General features: G+C 50.9%; 9 protein-coding genes across 9 annotated transcripts; 4 read left to right on the top strand and 5 right to left on the bottom strand.

Moving 5' to 3' along the window:
* Positions 1-493: 493 nt before the first annotated feature.
* M430DRAFT_45269 (hypothetical protein) lies at positions 494-1,771 on the bottom strand. Its single transcript, XM_024867757.1, has 2 exons — positions 1,657-1,771; positions 494-1,523 (listed from the first exon to the last, which is right to left on the bottom strand). The coding sequence occupies exons 1-2, from the start codon at positions 1,741-1,743 to the stop codon at positions 927-929; spliced, it is 684 nt and encodes a 227-aa protein (XP_024717458.1). The 5' UTR covers positions 1,744-1,771; the 3' UTR covers positions 494-926.
* A 167-nt stretch (positions 1,772-1,938) lies between these two features.
* M430DRAFT_61519 (hypothetical protein) lies at positions 1,939-4,451 on the top strand. The gene is made up of 4 exons (XM_024868930.1): positions 1,939-2,060; positions 2,123-2,158; positions 2,213-2,453; positions 2,673-4,451. Exons 1-4 carry the CDS (start codon positions 2,044-2,046, stop codon positions 4,053-4,055), a joined length of 1,677 nt encoding a protein of 558 aa, XP_024717457.1. The 5' UTR covers positions 1,939-2,043; the 3' UTR covers positions 4,056-4,451.
* Positions 4,452-4,758: 307 nt separating this feature from the next.
* M430DRAFT_109561 (hypothetical protein) lies at positions 4,759-5,508 on the bottom strand (the record flags this gene model as incomplete). Its single annotated transcript, XM_024861285.1, has 2 exons — positions 4,759-5,076; positions 5,194-5,508. The coding sequence occupies 2 exons, from the start codon at positions 5,506-5,508 to the stop codon at positions 4,759-4,761; spliced, it is 633 nt and encodes a 210-aa protein (XP_024717456.1).
* Positions 5,509-5,789: 281 nt separating this feature from the next.
* On the bottom strand, positions 5,790-7,867 carry M430DRAFT_37217 (hypothetical protein). Its single transcript, XM_024867081.1, has one exon. The coding sequence runs from the start codon at positions 7,669-7,671 to the stop codon at positions 5,809-5,811; it is 1,863 nt and encodes a 620-aa protein (XP_024717455.1). The 5' UTR covers positions 7,672-7,867; the 3' UTR covers positions 5,790-5,808.
* A 487-nt stretch (positions 7,868-8,354) lies between these two features.
* Positions 8,355-9,348, top strand: M430DRAFT_109320 (hypothetical protein; the record flags this gene model as incomplete). Its single annotated transcript, XM_024861269.1, has 3 exons — positions 8,355-8,414; positions 8,469-8,592; positions 8,642-9,348. The coding sequence occupies 3 exons, from the start codon at positions 8,355-8,357 to the stop codon at positions 9,346-9,348; spliced, it is 891 nt and encodes a 296-aa protein (XP_024717454.1).
* A 1,215-nt stretch (positions 9,349-10,563) lies between these two features.
* M430DRAFT_22515 (hypothetical protein) lies at positions 10,564-11,412 on the top strand (the record flags this gene model as incomplete). Its single annotated transcript, XM_024864707.1, has 1 exon — positions 10,564-11,412. The coding sequence occupies one exon, from the start codon at positions 10,564-10,566 to the stop codon at positions 11,410-11,412; it is 849 nt and encodes a 282-aa protein (XP_024717453.1).
* A 498-nt stretch (positions 11,413-11,910) lies between these two features.
* On the bottom strand, positions 11,911-13,564 carry M430DRAFT_37215 (hypothetical protein). The gene has a single exon (XM_024867080.1). The coding sequence runs from the start codon at positions 13,426-13,428 to the stop codon at positions 12,406-12,408; it is 1,023 nt and encodes a 340-aa protein (XP_024717452.1). The 5' UTR covers positions 13,429-13,564; the 3' UTR covers positions 11,911-12,405.
* Positions 13,565-13,744: 180 nt separating this feature from the next.
* On the top strand, positions 13,745-14,707 carry M430DRAFT_146809 (hypothetical protein; the record flags this gene model as incomplete). The annotated part of the gene is made up of 3 exons (XM_024863031.1): positions 13,745-13,926; positions 13,999-14,057; positions 14,147-14,707. Exons 1-3 carry the CDS (start codon positions 13,905-13,907, stop codon positions 14,705-14,707), a joined length of 642 nt encoding a protein of 213 aa, XP_024717451.1. The 5' UTR covers positions 13,745-13,904.
* Positions 14,708-14,889: 182 nt separating this feature from the next.
* M430DRAFT_61513 (hypothetical protein) lies at positions 14,890-17,786 on the bottom strand. Its single transcript, XM_024868929.1, has 6 exons — positions 17,541-17,786; positions 17,448-17,471; positions 17,328-17,379; positions 17,261-17,275; positions 15,294-17,198; positions 14,890-15,230 (listed from the first exon to the last, which is right to left on the bottom strand). The coding sequence occupies exons 1-6, from the start codon at positions 17,653-17,655 to the stop codon at positions 15,113-15,115; spliced, it is 2,229 nt and encodes a 742-aa protein (XP_024717450.1). The 5' UTR covers positions 17,656-17,786; the 3' UTR covers positions 14,890-15,112.
* Positions 17,787-18,183: the final 397 nt, after the last annotated feature.

Here is an 18,183-nt window from a genome sequence, read left to right as displayed (position 1 = left end):
GCTTTTGGTCTTTCAGATCTACGGATGTCTCAATTGGCTCTCCATACATCCTGCGAAAGTCACCATAGGCCTTGTATTATCTCTCTTGTTGGCACACAAGAACTTTTCGTCGGACTATGATATTTCATTCTCGTTTCTACAACATATTCTCCGGCAACCTATCTACCATCACTGATCATCCTACACCGAAGAGACTTCCTTTCTTCGGTGCTTTGGACACATTATGGTTACGGCTTATGCTACAGTTGGTCCTGGAATAGTCATTGCCGCCAGGCAGCTTCGTTCTCCTTCGGCCTACTCGTAGCATTTCAGCTTTGTGTGGTTGTATAATTGCCTCATTTCTTTTCTTCTCATATGAAAAAGCCAGCCATTAGAGGGATCTGCTTTTCTTCTGCATTTTTGCAGACTACCTTATTATTGTGGCAAATGAAGGGCTGCGTCTATGCTGAGATGTTCTTTCATGCCACTACTTGTAAAAAATACGAAAAGCAAGCTTTGTTATTTAATCAGTCATTACAGAACACAGAGAGCCTTCATTTCAAATTGGTGATTGAGATAGATGCCAATGCTCGTGTGCCCAATTCCTGCCACTCCACCAGTTTCCAACAAGATTGCAATAAACACAAAGACATAGCACAACACAAACTCAATATCTGAACGAAGTCATATATGTATTGGCGTAAAACGTGCTATTTTGAAGACAACGCCGAGCTTACTCGGCCTCCTCCCCAAGGCAAGACTCCGATATGAAGTCCACGCAATTTAGCACCAATGCTTGCTTCCCCAAACCATTCAACACTAGATATGATACGTATGTCAGTCTTCAAATCATCTCATTAAACGCCAGTCCATGCATGTAGCCGATCAAGCAACTCCACTCCCTGTACCCCTGATCCCGACTTTCACCCCCATTCCTAGTCTGCAAGCTACTCCTCAGGCAAATCCTGAATCACAATCTTATCCCGTCGATCCCCAAACGTACCCTCGACATTCCTTTGGTCTCCCTCTCCCTCTTGCATCCCAACACCCTGCACGACATCCTCTGGCAGATCCTTCTCCCATGGCTTCCTGCGCTTCGCGACCGAGGGTTTGGTGGCTTGCGAGGTGAGCAAGGTTGGGGGTATCTCTTTAATGCCTGGGATTGGAGCGCCGGATGTGATAAGCTCGACTATCTCTGCAAAGGTTGGGGGGTAGGGCGCAGCTGCTCCTTTGTCGGAAGAGGGAGGGGGGGTGGTAGTGTTGGTATCAGGGGATGGAGAGGCGGGGGGTACGTCGAGTTCATCGTGTGCATTCCCCGCATGTTCAGAGCTGGTGGCGGTGGGGGTTGATTGGGGAGCGGTCTCTGAAGGGACTTGAGCCGTGGGCACTTGAGCCGTGTGTTTAGCAGCTAAGTATGCTTTGTAGGCGTCAAAGTCTATGGAGATTGACTTCTTGCGGGAAAGGTAGAAGCATTGAGCGCGAAGGGTCAATTCTTGAACTTGGTTGGGATCTTTGGCATTCCCTAGAATAGCGGAGAGTCCGCCCTGGTAAACGTAGATGGCGGATTAGCTAGCTTGTTCCTGAGTATTGTTTGAAGGGTGAGGCTTCTGTAACATTGGATAGCCTCGGCATCTTGAGCCACCATGAGATGATTCTGCTGGTATTGGCTGTACGAACCTGGAACTGGGGATCTTTATCCCATTGATATTCCTCCAGCTGTTTGAATATCTCAGTGTTGTCTGGCACCGAAGACTGCTCCGTCATGGCTGTGGAGGATGAAGGGTGAAGACAGTGAGGGGGGCGGCTGTGATAAGGCTGAGGATGCCTATTACGGAGTAGTCGAAAATCGACGCGCTTGGCGCTAAGCGAGCTGCATTTCGCCCAGCCGCTCTATTTAGATTCTCGCGATTCTCACACAAACTCCTCCACAACACAAACTTCCACTCTTTTCTTCCAACCCCCTCAACTCCTTGCGCACTCTGTCAAGTACTACGATTCTGTTTCTTTTTTCTTCACACACTTAATCCTAAGCTTCCTGTGAGCTAATCGCAGTATCACAGCACGATGACCGAATTCATTGGGTTAGTGCGAAGGCTGAACAGCTCACTTTGAGAGCTGATGCTAACCGTGTCTGCAACTACAGAGCGAGGATATCACTGGTATCCAGGAGTGACATTAGGTATGCCCTCGATCTCGCACTCAATGCCTCAAGGAAGACACTGACCAAGGCTAGATATGTCGGCACACTCCATGAAATTAACTCAGAGACCTCTACTGTGGCACTCGAGAACGTCACATCTTTCGGTACAGAAGGACGGAAGAGTGACCCAAGTGAGGAGATCCCGCCTTCAGATGGCCTCTACGAATACATTGTATTCCGCGGGAGTGACGTTAAAGACCTGAGGATCGAGGAGGCTCCGGCAGCTAAGGAAAACAAACCTCCCCAGGTCCCCAATGATCCTGCTATCCTAGGTGTAAGTGCTCATCTTCCCCATATATTGAGCGACTATCCAGAGTCGAACAAATACCTTCTAATGTGATGAAAAATTTCGGATGTAAATATATTTTGTCTCCGAGAGCGCAAAACCCATGTGGAGATTTTCCGTTGCCTTCCTTCTGATTAAAACCTATATTACAAAATTCCTAGGGCATTACCATTGATAAATCAGCTGGCTAATCAAGTTTCCCTATAGAGCGGGTCTCGCCCTCCAACACAAGTTCAGGTGCAGGCTCAACGTCAAAACCAACAAGGACCACCTCCACAGGTACCTCAACAGCAAGGCCTCCCACCTCCAGGTGGCCCCCCTGGCGGTCCTTACGGTCAACACCCTCAGTATCCTCCATTCTACCCTCCTCCACCGGCTGGCTGGGGTCGCGGTGGTCCTGGCCCTGGATTTCCTGGCATGCCATATGGTGCTCCGCCAGGCTGGTATCCTCCACCAGGTCAGGGATTTCCCCACCCTCCTGGGCCCTTCCCTCCCTATGGCTACCCGCCAGGACCGCCGAGCCAGCAACTCCCACAAAGCCAACCACCGAAGCCAGCTCCTATTGGGCCAGGTTCAAATAAACAGCAGAGTCCTGCACCAGCTGCTGAGAAGCAAGCCAAACCTGAGAGCTTAGCCAAGCCTGCCGCGGAGATGGCTGCTGCAGCAGTGACACAGGCCCCTGTTCCCCCAATTGCTTCGAAACCATCCGCTACCGAAGTCCAGAATGCAGTTGAGCATCCGTCTGCATCTCAAAGTGCCGCGACAGCCGCAGTTTCCAAGGCTGCTCCTGGCGCTCCCAGCGGACCAAAAGCCAACCGTATCCAACCAGTCATTCCGTTGCAAAGCCCTGCGACTACGAAGGCGCCCTTACAGGCAAATTCTGGGAATGTTGCCTCCCCGCCAGCAACACAAGCTGCCGTAACCAGTCTTAGAGATGCTACCCAAGCTGCTACAGCTGCTGTCGCTGCTGCTATGGCAAAGCTCCCTCCAAGTCAAGTGAATGGAAATGCAATGGACAATTTGACGAAGAAGGTCAATGAAATGAGAACAAGTGATCCAATCCGTGCCCCTAGACAGCCGGGAGGAGCCGGTGGCTTTGCTCCGGGAAGAGGTGGCCGTGGACGAGGTGGAGCGCGTAATGCAAGCGCAAAAGTCGAAGTCCCAGCAACAGATTTCGACTTTGAATCCGCCAATGCCAAATTCAACAAGCAGGACTTGGTCAAGGAGGCCATTGCCGGATCACCTCTTGGCGAACAGTCGCCTGCTACAGCATCAGCTGAGCCAGAAGTTCCGGCAAGCGGTTATAATAAGGCGGCATCTTTCTTTGACAATATCTCGAGTGAGAGTAAGGATCGAATGGAAGCCGGAAGTGGACGCCCTGGAGGCCGGGAATGGCGAGGCGAAGAGCAGAAGAAGAACCTGGAAACATTTGGCCAAGGGAGCGTTGATAACGGCTACCGTGGTGGGTTCCGTGGCCGAGGTGGTAGACGAGGCGGCTTTAGAGGACGAGGTTACAGTGGAAATGGCCAACCAGGACGTGGACGTGGAGGATATCGAGGCCGCGGTGATGCGCAGACCACCGTACAATAATTTCGATCTGGCTGTACTCTGGACTCGCTGAACGAGAAAGGGCTTTCCTTGCGCTGTATCAAAACTTTCTTGCGAACGAATTTTCTTTTTCGGCTTCGGGTCAAAAGCGGTCTAAGCATTTTGTTGCTAAGCGAACGGCTCACTGGGAATATCGTTGTGTTTTCTTATTTTTTGCAATTTGTATCACCAGGATCACGGACCCGAAACGAACAAGGGAATTACGAAATGACCAAGCCTTTGCTTTGGTTGGGTGGCGAAAAGCGCGATCCTAATCTTGAATGAACAGACTGGGGAATTCAGTTTTCTTTTCTCCAACATGGCGGATGAGTGCTCTTGATACCTGGTAAAAAACGGAGTTTGACGGAGGATGGCGGATGGCTTTTGCTTGCTTGAGATTTTCATGGGCTCGTCAGGGCATCTAATGAAAACGGGAAGTAGGATTCATTAATGACGCGATGGAGAATGAGAAGGGGACGGGTTTGTTGGTTAGACGGGCTACTAGATATCGCAGTGCTCATCTGAAATGCAAGGATACCTTCAAACCATTCTATTGCTTCCTTTCAATATGCGATGCTGTGGTAATAGTCCCAGATACTAAGGAACTCTCTAAGTATCTCTAAACTGGAATCTTTTCCAGTCCTTTCTAAGTCTCTCTTGAAGTCTGAAGCCTTCCACGCTCTCTTCCGCAGAAAAAGCACCTCTACTATGCGGCAACAAGTGGTGTCGCATCCCTCTCCATAAAGAGATACTCCACCTTATCGTACTCCTTCCACTCCTCCTTCTCATTCACCCCCTCCAAGCAAACCTGCTCCGTGACCTTAAACCCACAACTCTCATACAATCTCCTCCCGGTAAAACTCGCCTCCACAAAGCCCTTCACACCCAGCTCGTCGGCCCTCTGCGTCCCCCACTTAACCAGCAACTTGCCCGCACCCCTGCGCTGATGGGCCGGCGCGCAAAACAACTGATCTAGCAGCACGCAAGGCCCTTGGATCCTTTCTCTCCGGCGCTGGAAAAACTCCTCGACGATATATTCCACAAAGGGTTTATCTTCAACGCCCGCTCCACAATTACCGGTGCCGCGCTCGGATTCCAGGATCCAATCTGCGGAGATCTTAGCGGGCCACTGCGGTCCTACTGCTGCTGCTGCTGCTGCTGCTGCGCCATCTTTGGCGTCGGGGGTTTTCGATTCGGGCGCCCACACGAACCATTTCGCAGCCGCTACCACCTCGCCCGTCTCGTCGTCGGTCACTTTCAACCACGTGATATGCGGGTCGGCTTGCCAGGCTTGCAGCTGTCGGTCGACAGTGCGGGACAGGACGGTGGGGGTGGGAGGGTCCGGAGAGGGCCAGAGGATGCGGTGCATGGATTCGTGGGGGTGGAAGGCGGCGTATTGGGCGCGCACGATGGCGGGGAAGTCAGAAGGGGTCGCTTCGCTGAGTGTGAGGCCCATTTTTGGAGGTTTAGATTGGGGAGTAGTTTGATGGTGTTTGGGTTTTGCTTGCTTGGGGATGGGGTTGATGAAGGAGAAGGGAGGTGAGTTTTTCTCGAGATACTCGAATACAGACCTCAGATATATAGGGGGGTTAAGACTGAAGGCTGGAGGAGTGGGGTCCCCTGTGGGATGGATCCTGGGGAGTTTAGGTAATGCCCCTTAATAACCAGCCCTTAAAGCTTATGTTGAGTTTCACAGAGGGATACGAAGGAATACGAGGCTGGGGTATTATCATTGGCTTTGCTTTGTTATCACGTCTTATGAGCTGCAGGAGCACTGCATGGCTCGATCATTGCGCGGTACATCCCCACAGTACCGCTCCTCTTCCTTCTCATCCCACCCCCAGCTCTCCTCGAAAGGATGCAGTGCCATGTGCAGCACCCTATCCAGAATCTCCCTCTCGCCGTCCTTCTCCACCCTCCGAATAACCTCATCCAAGATCCAGCCCTTGGGGATGAACTTCGGGTTCACCTTCTTCATCTCTGCCATTCTCTCCTCGTCACCACCGTCTGGTCCCCAGTCCTCGTAGACTCTTGTTCGCCATCTCTCCAGCCATTCTCCCAGTCTCTTCCTTGCTGATTCATCGGTGTTTGTTATGCCGGTCACGCCTTCATGGTGGAAGAACACACCCGCTACTTCTTCCCTCTGTGCCTTGGTTTCCAGATCCTCGACCTTCAGATTGCTCAACTTCCTGAAGAATTGGTTGAAATCCAATTCAAGGTCCTGAAGCGAGTCAAGTAACTCGCTGTACAGTTGCTCAAAATCAGGTTCCTTGAACGTTCTTAACCCAAGCCGTGCCGTCATGAGGCGCTTATATTCGTCCAAAAAGACGGCTTTGTATTCCTCTCCAACACGCATGATAAGTCCTTCGGCGCGGGAGACGACCTCTTTTTCTTTTTCATGACGAATCCCCTTTTCGATGAATTCTTCGGTGTCCACGTCGGCACCTACGCCCATGAGTTCACCGAGGGATTCGCCGAGACGGACGAGATTCCACCAGATAATTGTGGGCTGATTGCGGTAAGAGTAGCGGAGCATGTGATCATCATGATTAGGGGTGTAGTTCGGGTCAAAGTTGTCCAGAAATGCAAAGGGGCCAAAATCAATTGACAAGCCAAAGATGGAAGTGTTGTCCGTATTCAGGACACCGTTCGTGAAAGCATAAGCCTGCCACGCTGCTACTGTCTTAGCGTTGCGGCGAACAATTTCGCGGTAGAGACGAGCGAAGCGGTTTTCCTCAAGGCCAGCGGGCCCTTCAATAGCATCTTTGCTGATTCCGGTGCCGACTGGTTCCTCGGACTTGCCATCATCATCTGGGTTTCGAGCGGGAAGTGATTCCCAGCCGTCGAAGACATTCTCGGCTATGTAGGTGCTTAACTTCCGGATTAAATCGCGATCACCTCGCGCTCGGAGGAGATCGAAGGTGCCAATTCGGAGCCATGTTTCAGCGAATCGTGCAACGATAGCACCAGGTTCTGTAGTCTCTCTTCGGACTCTAGAATGAGGTAGTAACGTCAACGAAAGGGCACGAGTTGTTGGTATTCGCAGTGCATTGAGGGCTTCCGAGACGATGAATTCTCTTATGCTTGACCTCAAAACTGCTTTTCCATCCGCAAATCTCGAATATGGTGTAAGACCAGCTCCCTTCAATTGTAACTCGTATCTTTTCTTCGTGGCCGGATTTGTAGTCTCGAAAAGGGAAATCGCCCTCCCATCGCCTAATTGACCAGCCCAAGATCCAAACTGCCAACCCCCATAGCATTGTGCCCAAGGGTAGCCACCCTCCTCCTTCTCTTCGTCCCATCCCAGCAATCTATTGCCCGCAACAGTTTGCCTGAACTCCTCCGTCTGCTCTTCTCCTTGCTTTATTCCCAGATCCCTGAGGGCAGCAGGACTCACACAGAGTAATTCCGGGTCCTTTGCTTCCTCGGGTCGAACCCATGTGAACAACGCTCCCTTGACCATCCGAGGCCCTATGTCTTCCCTGGGAGTCTTATGTGATGCTGCTGGCGTGGGGAATTCATCGTCGGGAGGGAGTGAGGAGGTAAAGGTCCATGATTTGGGGAGGTCTGCAAGAGAGACGCCTGAGTAAGGGGTGCCGTTGGTGTACTTTGCGGCCATTTGAGCCAGACGCGTGCGGGGCACCCGAGATCTGGAGAGGAATCTTGAAAGCATATACAGAGATCCCTCCTTGACACTGGAAGGAATAGTTGTACAAGAAGAAAGACGAAAAGAGAGACAGAAGAGACAAATATGAAAGAGGCGAATCCTTGATACAGGGATAATATCAGGATTCTGTCGAGATAAAGAGACAAATAGATGGGAGTTGAAGCTGCGAGGGGGAGATGGGAGTTGGGAGTGGCAAGCAAAGGGTCCACCGAAAAGGGATTAGCCTGCCGCGGGCCACCGCCTTCACCGGGGGTCACGGGACATGACGAAAGTGGGAGAAAGTTGAGGGGTTCCGGGTTCAACAGTCCGATTATTTATAAAGTCCGTAAATGAACTCCTCATCCATTACTAATTGCCCACGAAGCAATATGAAAAGCGTAAGGAAACCAAGCGGTTATAAGCTGTCCCATTTCTGCTCCATCAAGCCCGTGTTCTCTTCTTCATCTCTATATTCATCTTCGCCTTCGCCTTTACCTTTACCTTTGAGAATTGCTGCTGCTTCTCATCTCTCGCCCAATACTTCTGCTTCAAGATTCATTTCTACTCCCGCCGGACCCCTCTTTCGTAGACCGGCTCCCACTCAAGAACCCCTCTTCCTTTCGAGACCAATTCATCAACGCTCTACACCTCTCAAGATGAGCAACTTAGCTTCTCCATCCAACCTGAAGTTGAACGATGGCAACGAAATCCCAATTGTACAGTTGCCAATCCTGCGTGGCTCTTGTGATTAGTTACTTACAGCTCAACAGCTTGGGTATGGCCTCGGAACAGCTCGGTATAAGCTTGACCCGAGTGCACCTCTCGATAAAGAGCTGGTCAAGACCGTCGTAACGGCAATCAAGGCCGGATACTACCACCTGGATGGTGCAGAAAGTTCGCAGTGTGCTCCCTATTCCATTATACACGCTGATTCTCTTCCCAGCCTACGGTAACGAAGTCGAATTTGGACAGGCAATCAAGGACTCTGGCGTCCCCCGAGAGAAGCTCTACATCACCCACAAGATTTCCGGCACGGCCGTCAAGAACACCAAGGAGGCATTCGAACTCTCGCTGAAGAACCTGCAGCTCGACTACGTTGACCTCTACCTCATCCACGCTCCATTCTTTGCCAAGACCCCAGAAGATCTGCAAGCCAAATGGCGGGACCTGGAGGAGATCCATGCTTCTGGAAAGGCAAAGTCGATTGGTGTTTCCAACTTCACCCAGAAGGAGCTCGAGCCTATCCTGAAAATTGCGAAGATCAAGCCAGCGATTAACCAAATCGAATACCACCCCTACCTCCAACATGGCGATCTCGTCGACTTCCACCGAAAGAACAACATTGCAACTGCCGCATATTCTCCATTGACAGCGGTTGTGAAGGCAACGCCTGGACCTGTGGATGCCAAGTATGAGGAGCTGGCGAAGAAATACGGAGTCAGCAAGGGAGAAATTGCTTTAAGATGGGTGATCGATCAGGATATTGTGGTGATAACTACCAGCGGCAACGAGCAGAGATTGCAGGAGTACAAGAAGGTAGCAAACTTCAAGCTGACGCCTCAAGAAATAGAGGAGATCTCAACTTTGGGCAAGCAGAAGCATTACAGAGGTTTCTGGACCGACAAGTTTGCGGCTGATGACAGAACGTAGATGAGAAGCAGCCTCTAAATATATAGGAAATGCTACGAGTATACTAAAGCTGATCGCTTCTTATAATAACTCACATCTCCTTCGTGTTTCTTTCCACCTACCCTAACCTATCCCCCTCCGTCATTCCGCATCACTGCTCATAATCTCCGGTAACTTGAATAAATACTTTCCGAAGGCCACACAATTACTAAGAAGATAGGACCACCCACGATTATCTACAGTGTCTCCTTATTACTCTAATTGAAGAACAAAGTTTTGCAATTGGTAATTATTATGTATCTAAGCCTAGAGCTTTACTTAAAGCCCCTTAAGCCAGCCCGATTTACTAAAAGTGTTTTATATCCTTCTTGTACCCCTATTCTCAGCAATGCTCACCCACACTTTCTCAATGCTATTCCGGAATAGAGATACCTCCCAAGCTCAACCGCCGCTAGGAGTCAGGAGAACTCGAAATACTCACTATCACCCTCTATTTCTTTAATATCCCTAATAGACCGTGATACATAGTATTACTATCACACAGCCCAGCCTAGCCGCAGCTCATTTTATCTCATCTAAAACTCCCCACAAAGAAGCGCAGAGTTAAATTTCCGTATGTTCTAGAAGAGAAGCCCTATCTCGTCTTGACCACGACCCAGCTCTCACTATTTCTCAAGATCTTAACGCACTAGTACAGAGGATAAATGAGCTGATATGTTATAAGGGAATTGCGATACTTTGTTTGGATGAGAGAGGTGCGTTATCTATCAATTTATACATCTCTAAGATCAAGTAAATAATTCTAGACACATAAGAGCATAACTAAATCCTCCTTCTATCTGGAAAAAGGGGGGTGAATCACCAAGCGAGGATACAAGCCTCTAAATAAACAAGATGAAACCAACAAGGCAAAAGACGTACTCTTAAAACAAACAAAACAAAGAGAAAAGAAATATGTATATATGTCTACAACATATACTAGTTCTAGGCACATGAATATAGTCCATCTATTGTCTCTCTGCATCATGATATGTATGTTCCCACGTACCTACTCGCGAAAAAAGGGGGCTGTGCCACGTGATATTCGATCTTTCACAAACAGTGAATATCTGACACGGGACCCTACACTTCTTTTCGTGCATGTCTATGAGAACAAAATCCTTCATTGTTTCGCCAACAAATCCATCTCCCCTCTCTGTCACAAACCACGAACAACAAACAATCCCGAGAGCCAAGATGGACGCGCCGACAGAGCCAAACAAACGAGTCTTTGATCCTCAAACAAACCTTAACTGCAATGCGCAGATCAGGCAGCTCGTGTTCCCGGACGAAATCGTGCATTATGAGGCTGAAGCAGGAGTCACGAGGCTGTTGTTCTATAGCGAAGTTAGACCCTACAGCTCTTATTTTCTACGACGACTCGCCGAGTTACATGATGATACCATCGTGGTCAGCATTGCGGGGGTGGTTCGAGCAAATGAGAAGACGAAGATGATCGCAGCGTTCGGTGTGCATTTCGGGGGAGACGCGTCGAAGTATAATGTCAAGGGGCTCGTGCCGGGTACGCTGCCACAGACGAGTCAAGTTGCGGAGCTGTACGCGTTGAAGCTGGCGATTGATGCGATGATGGATATCTCGGATGAGGCCCCGGTTGAGATCAAGCAGCTGGTCATTATGACAGAATCTCTGTATCTCACGCAGGGACTAAGCAAGGATATTTGGAAGTGGGAGCAGAATGGCTGGCGTACGAACAAGAAGACTCCGGTTGCGAATGTGAAAGCCGTGAAGGAGTTGCATGGCGTCATCAAGGATTTGGAGGGGCAGGGTAGGAAGGTGGAGTTCTGGATGGTGGATAGGAAGTTTAATGACAAAGCTTCCTTCTTGGCAATCGAAGCACTTGTTGAGGGAGGTGTTGAAGTTCAGGAAGTCAAAGGAAAGAAGAAAGCCAAGAAGTCGAAGAAGCCGAAGAAGAAGACGAAAGCAGGTAGTGGAGATGGAAACAAGCCTGGGGACAATCTCGAAGATGCGAAGACGGATGGAGATGAACAAGGAAGCAAGGAAGGAAGCAAAGGATGGGATTGTTGACAGAGTAGCGACGGTTTAGCAAGCCTCCTGGGATGCTATGAGAACCCATGCTTGATCTCTACTTGCACCTAGGAAGATTTGCCAAAGCTGTCCCTGGCATTGGTTAAAGGCGCAATCATGTATATTTTGCTAGGGGGTTTGTACTGCAGAGAGGGTTTTGTTACATCAAGCATGGAAGGGGCATATGGAGTCTGGCATCAAGGAGATTCTAGACGTGCTCAGGATACTTCACTGCTGAGAAGAGAATACACTTGATTTATCTCTCAGAAGGTTGAGAACTTTATATTGTAACATTGACCTGTGTCTAGAGTAATACGTGTATACAGGAACAACATACTTGGAGCTTTTGATACTGCTTAAGACGACACTTAGTCAGATACCCGTCAGCCCTAAAAGAAAGATATAGCTATATAGATGGATAACGAGGATGAATATCTGAACTACAGCAGGACGAGTGCAGAACTATGGCCGACACTTAGAAAACATAATTATTGATTTGTAGGAGGGTGCATTAGAAGAGACAAGAGAGTAATCAAATGAAAGGCGATTAATTCCTTGGGGTATTCTCAATAGATTGATGAACTTATATGGACGGCAGCAGCCCCACCACTGACCACATGCAGGTCGACCTCTTGTCTCCTCTTTAACTTCGAAACCACATAGGTCCTGTGGAGCTGCTGCTGTGGCCCCTACTCTCACGTGGAAAGACCTGTTGGCATTGTCCTGCCAAACTCATCTCCAAGGACTGTAGCTCAGTCAGCTAAATGGAGCTGGCTTAATCGGCCATCCAATCCAGGCTCTCGGCATGCCTCTCCCTCTATTTCGATCCCTGCCTGATGCACCAAGTCTGATTTCAGTGGCACATGACCACGGGATCCAGCCAGTGCTCGAGTTCGGCGGGTTTGATCTCCTTGGGGACTGATTCCCAGCATATCAAGCCTCGAACGACTCCTCTTCTCGGATGTACAACCATACAATCGCCAAGCCAGATATCTATCCAGAACCACTTCCGGCATTCTCACTCTGTTCATTTTGCTCCCGTAACCTCCTGAGCCTCTCGATTCTCTCCTCCGCAGCCTTCGCCAGGATTTCCCTCCTGCTCATCCCCTGACTCGATTCCTGCCCTACGCTCTCCGCACCTCCCGCACTACTAGCCCCGAGGACGAACTCGCCACCCGTCCAACCGCCATGATCATCAACTTCCTCACCACCCTCATAATACTCCTCATCGCCCACAGTACGGCCGCCGCTCCTCCAGTCCGCACCCTCAACCTCCTTCTCGATCTGCTTGCACAGATCCCAGAACTTGCGGTCGTGTGGCCCGTGAACGTTGTGCGCTAGCTCGTGGCACAGCGTCTTCCGGATCGTCTTGTAATCTCTGTAGCCATCGTACGCATCGGTTCTTAGACGCAGCTCTATGACCTCGCCCGCGTTCCTATTCAGCCCCAGTGTTCGGCTCGTGCCTTCATGATTCGATTGCGTGTGCTCGATCGGGTTCATCTCCGTGAGGAGCGGGACTGTGAATTTATGTTTCCGCATTGCCGCCTTGATGCCAGCATCGTCTTTTAACCGTTGGAGGAACTGCAGAGAGCGAGAGGGGTTCGGGAGGTAAGGCAGGGGACGCAGGGTCAGGAATGTATACTGGCTTTCCTCTTGCTCTTTCTTCCAGTCGCGGGTTTTGTACGCTTGGACTTTCTGGACTGGTCGGGGACGAGAGACCCGTCGCGAGGCCTCGAAAGACGCTTGTTCGATCGAGGATGCCTCCGCTGCGGTGCTGCCCATCAACGTGATCTTCTTGTCCGCGATCGAGGATATTGGTAAGTGGGGGTCTTTGAAGGGTGGCTTGAGCAAGCCGAGCTTGGATATCATGAATTTCTGGTTGGAGGGTGGTATCGAGAGACTGCTTGCGACTTCGTCGGAGAGATCTGAGATTGTGGCATCAGAAGAGAAAGAGAAGGTATGAGAGGTTCCATGGTGAGTAAGGGTCAGAGTGATGCCCTGAGTGTCAGTAGACATGGCTGTAGTAGACGTGCTGTATCCTGAATATCAGCAGTTATATATAGGCGTTCACAGTAACTTGAGAAGAGAACGCGAAGTTGCAAACAACAATTCTTTCTATTAGAGATTCGAGTACCTATCTGGTTGTCGAGCGATACTTATATAGAGATAATAGAAGTTTCCAGGCAACGTCTCGCTTTCGTAATCCATCCCATGTCGTCGTTCCGCTCGCCACATATGCGCTTATCGCGCTAAATCGCGTCTTCCACCCGTACGCGCCTAAACCCCCTGCCTGGTGATATTTCGATTCGGCTATCGTGTCAAGATCTCCAGGAAAGATTAATAAGGCTGGAAATCTGCGAACAATACTTCACAAGAATCCGCAGAAGATCCTCGAATGCCGGCGCAGCTACTGAGTTGCAGCAGCTATCCACCCCTTTGAAAACCCCCCCCTGCACACGAAGAGACGCTGAGGCGTTCCAACGGCCTAAACCATGAATCTCTTTCGCATTCTGGGTATGAATAACTGGACTCTCCCTGGGATCCCTCCCCTCTACGGGACGTGATAGCTAACCACCCCCTGTGCAGGAGACCTCTCCCACTTGATATCCATTCTTATATTGTTACATAAAATGCAGCAGACGAACGTACGTGCCCCAATGGCTCCCCGAAAGCTTCCCGCGCTCTGGAAACAAAACAGAACAATTTCCTTATTAACGCGTCCCCCTCTTTCTAGTCCTGCTCCGGCATCTCCTTCAAATCCCAAGCCCTCTACCTCATCGTCTACGTCACGCGCTACATCGATCTATTCTGGACCTTCACCGACTCTGCCTACAACACCATCTTCAAGCTCCTCTTCCTCGGCTCCTCAGGGTACACCCTCTATCTCATGACCACCGCCTACAAGCCCACCCACGATCCGAACCTCGATACCTTCCGCGTCCAGTACCTGCTCGGCGGCTCTCTGATCCTCGCCCTCATCTATCCCTACCGCTACACGCCCGCCGAGATCCTCTGGGCCTTCTCCATCTGGCTCGAGAGCGTCGCCATCCTGCCGCAGCTCTTCCTCCTGCAGCGCACCGGCGAGGCCGAGACCATCACCACGCATTACCTGTTCGCCCTGGGTAGTTATCGCGCCCTGTATATCCCCAATTGGATCTGGCGCTACTTCACCGAGGATTTCTCCGACGGCATCGCCGTCCTGGCCGGCTTGGTCCAGACCGTCCTCTATTCGGATTTCTTCTGGATCTACTATACTAAGGTGCTGAAGGGCAAGAAGTTCGCTTTGCCTGTGTAGATGAGAGAGGTGGCACATATGTCCTTGGGTGGCACAAGGGGCCGGGGGAATGCGATGTCATGGCGAGAGATGGGAGGTGCTAGACGGGAAAGGGATCGGAGGGCGAGGGCGCGCTTCTGGATGGAAGCTGGTGATGATGAACATGGTCGGCGTTAGGTTGGACTTCGTTTCGATCCGGCGGACGGGTCGTTTTGATCTCCCTTCGGTGTTCAAATGTACAATATTATACAAGTTCCTTCAGTGTCCGATGTACAGTAAATATCATGCGTATAGATTTTGCCTCGGACAAAAAAGAGACAGAAAGGTATTCGGATCAGAAAAGCTACTTGAACGATTTTGTATTTTACTGCTACCCATATATACAACCAACACCAGATGTAGCGGAAAAAGTGTCAAAATACAAGATCATGCCCCATAGGCAATCTGGCCATGTGGGTGGTCGGAAGAATATCCGGGAGCCATGAAGTTAGTCTCGGGGTTGCCCGTCTCCTTGGCCGCAGAACATCGAGCCATTGTTGGCGAGCTATCATCCATCTGTTAGCAAAAGCTGCCCAGGGCGCAACGAGAGAGCGGAGAACTGCCTTACCTTCTTGAAATAACATCAGTGAAATAAAAGTTGTCGATAACCTTCTTCAAGGGCTCCCCAGTAGTCTTGGATCCCTTGTTCTGATCCACCAACTGCACCTTGCTCAACTGCTTCAACGCCACCGGCTCCACCACATCGTAGCTTGCTAACGCGGGGCTGATCTCGGCCATGCGGTCACGGAGGGCGGCAACATCGTCATATGGTAATGGGGCGCCCAAGAACTCACTAACGGCACGGATGATCTTCCAGTCTGTTCGTGCAGCGCCTGGTAATGAGGTAGCGGCACGGGTCATCTGGACGCGGCCCTCGGTGTTGACGTAGGTACCGGCCTTCTCGGTGTATGCGGCACCTGGGAGGACGACGTCGGCAATCTGAGCACCACGGTCACCGTGGTGACCTTGGTAGACTACGAAAGCGTCTTTGGGGATATCTGCAGGGTCGAACTCATCGGCACCGAGAAGCCAGATGAACTTTGGCTTGGTCTCCGCGACGGCGGTGGACGGGGTGGTGAAACCAACTTCGTAAGCACCAGCTCTTGATGCAGCACGTTGAAGGACGTTGTAACCGTTCCACTCTTCAGTCAAGAAGTTTGAAGCATTCTTCTCAACGAAAGAACCGACAATTTCGTAGATGGCCTTGGCATCTGGGTGATCAGTGACACCCGAACCGACGATGATCATGGGTCTCTTGGCAGCTTGCAGCTTCTTGCCGAATTCTCCAGCCAGGGCCTCCTTGAGGGCGGCCGCGTCGGTACCGAGGTGCTCGAACTCGAAGGTAGAGTCCCAGGTCTCACCGACGACACCGATCTCGAGATCAGAGCGCATCCATTGCTTACGGATACGAGCGTTCAGACCGGCAGCCTCATGTCGAGGGTTGCTACCGATGATGAGCATGGCGTCAGCCTCCTCGACACCCCAGATCTTGGAGTTGAACAGGTAGTTCGAGCGCACGTCGATTCCGTGGGCAATTGGTTTGTTTCCTGAGGGTTGGTCGAGAGCCAAGTTCTCAGAACCAAGCTTGTTGGCCAGGTCCTTCATCGCAACCATCGACTCAGCCTCGATGAGCTCTCCAGCAATAGCCTTGAACTCATTGCCCTTGGGTGCGAAGTCTCTGTAAGCAGCTCCAATCTCAGTCAGAGCTTGCTCCCAGGTGGCGGGCAAGAACTTGTTGTCTTTTCGGATAAGGGGGGTAGTCAATCTTTGGGTTTTCAGACCATCGCAAGCGAATCTGGTCTTGTCATTGATCCATTCCTCGTTGACATCGTCGTTGAGTCTGGGGAGGATGCGCATGACTTCAAGACCACGCGAGTCCACTCGGATGTTCGAGCCAAGACCATCCAGAACATCAACAGATTCGGTGTGCTTCAACTCCCAAGGTCGTGCGCGGAAGGCGTATGGTTTTGAGGTCAAGGCTCCGACGGGGCACAGGTCGATGACGTTTCCGGACATCTCGGAATCTAGGTTCTTCTCAAGGTAAGTTCCAATCTGCATATCGTTTCCTCGTCCCGTAGATCCAAGCTCTGGGGCACCAGCAATGTCGTTTGCGAATCGAACACATCTCGTGCAGTGGATACATCGGTTCATCGAGGTCTTGATCAGAGGTCCGATGTTCTTGTCCTCGGTGGCACGCTTGCCTCCAACCTCGTGGAACCGACCTCGGTCAGCGCCATATCGCATTGACTGATCCTGTAAATCACACTCTCCTCCTTGGTCGCAGATGGGGCAGTCTAGAGGGTGGTTGGCCAACAGGAACTCCATCACTCCCTCACGGGCCTTGTGTGTGAGGGGCGAGTTTGTCTTGACGACCATGCCGGGCTGTACGGGCCACGCGCAGGAAGCAACTGGCTTTGGTGCTCTCTCAACCTCCACTAAACACATACGGCAGTTTCCAGCAATCATGAGTTTCCTGTATATTTGTCAGACGAGGGGGGTCGGGAGGCTCGGCGGACGTTTCGTGGGGGAACTCACTCATGATAGCAGTATCTAGGACAAGTTAGACACATCAGACATCAGTACATACGCTGCATTGGCTTACCTGGGTATCGTAACTCCGGCTTTCTCGCACGCTTGGATCAGGGCGGAACCAGCTGTGGCAATGGGTCAATACAATGTCATACCACACCACACCACACCAGAGACAAAGCCCGGGGCCTACCTTCTATCGAGACTTGCTTGCCATCTGCAGCACCAACGCATTAGCCATCCAACGAACCATCCCAATTGAGAGCCTCAATCCAATGCCTCTTACCGACTGTGAGCTGGACCTCCGCTGGCCTCCTGCCGGTGGTCGCGAACGTCCTGGAAGCATTGCAACTCTGCCTGCCCGTCCGCAGAGCCGAGCGTGCCAGCGTTTGCCGCAACATCGTGTGCCTCTCGTCGTCTCAAGGAATGGAGAGAGAAGCAAAGAAAACGAGGCTGGTAAAAAGGAAGGGCGGGGGGAGGGAGAGAACGGGATATCAATATCAATTAATTGTATCTTGCGGACGTCTCTCGCAAGCTCGTGGTTGTTCAGCAACGGTCGGGGCCAATCGCGCTAAAAAGCTTCCGTTACTAAATGCGGCAAGCTCATTGGTCGCAGCGCCGCGCTGATAAAAAGACGACAATATTTTTCGCTTCGTGGATTTCTTCTTCTTCTTCTCTCCATCTTTAAATTGTATTTTGGGCACTTTTCTTGTAGGTGTACTTGGGCGCTGTCGTACTCCGGTGCGACGGTTGCCATCTTCGAGTCTTCCTCTATCTTGTGCTCTAGAGCACTCCTGTTTGGGCGCTGGAATGGATGCAAATGAGAGCTTCTGGCTCAACGAATGCGCAACTTACCGCCGGCTGCTACATCTCCATATTACCTGGTCGAATCTTCATCTCTGTATCTTAGATGAGACAATACATACATT

Source organism: Amorphotheca resinae (assembly GCF_003019875.1).
Source record: "Amorphotheca resinae ATCC 22711 unplaced genomic scaffold M430scaffold_12, whole genome shotgun sequence".
Taxonomy (NCBI): Eukaryota; Fungi; Ascomycota; class Leotiomycetes; order Helotiales; family Amorphothecaceae; genus Amorphotheca; species Amorphotheca resinae.
This window is presented reverse-complemented; position numbering and strand designations above follow the sequence as displayed.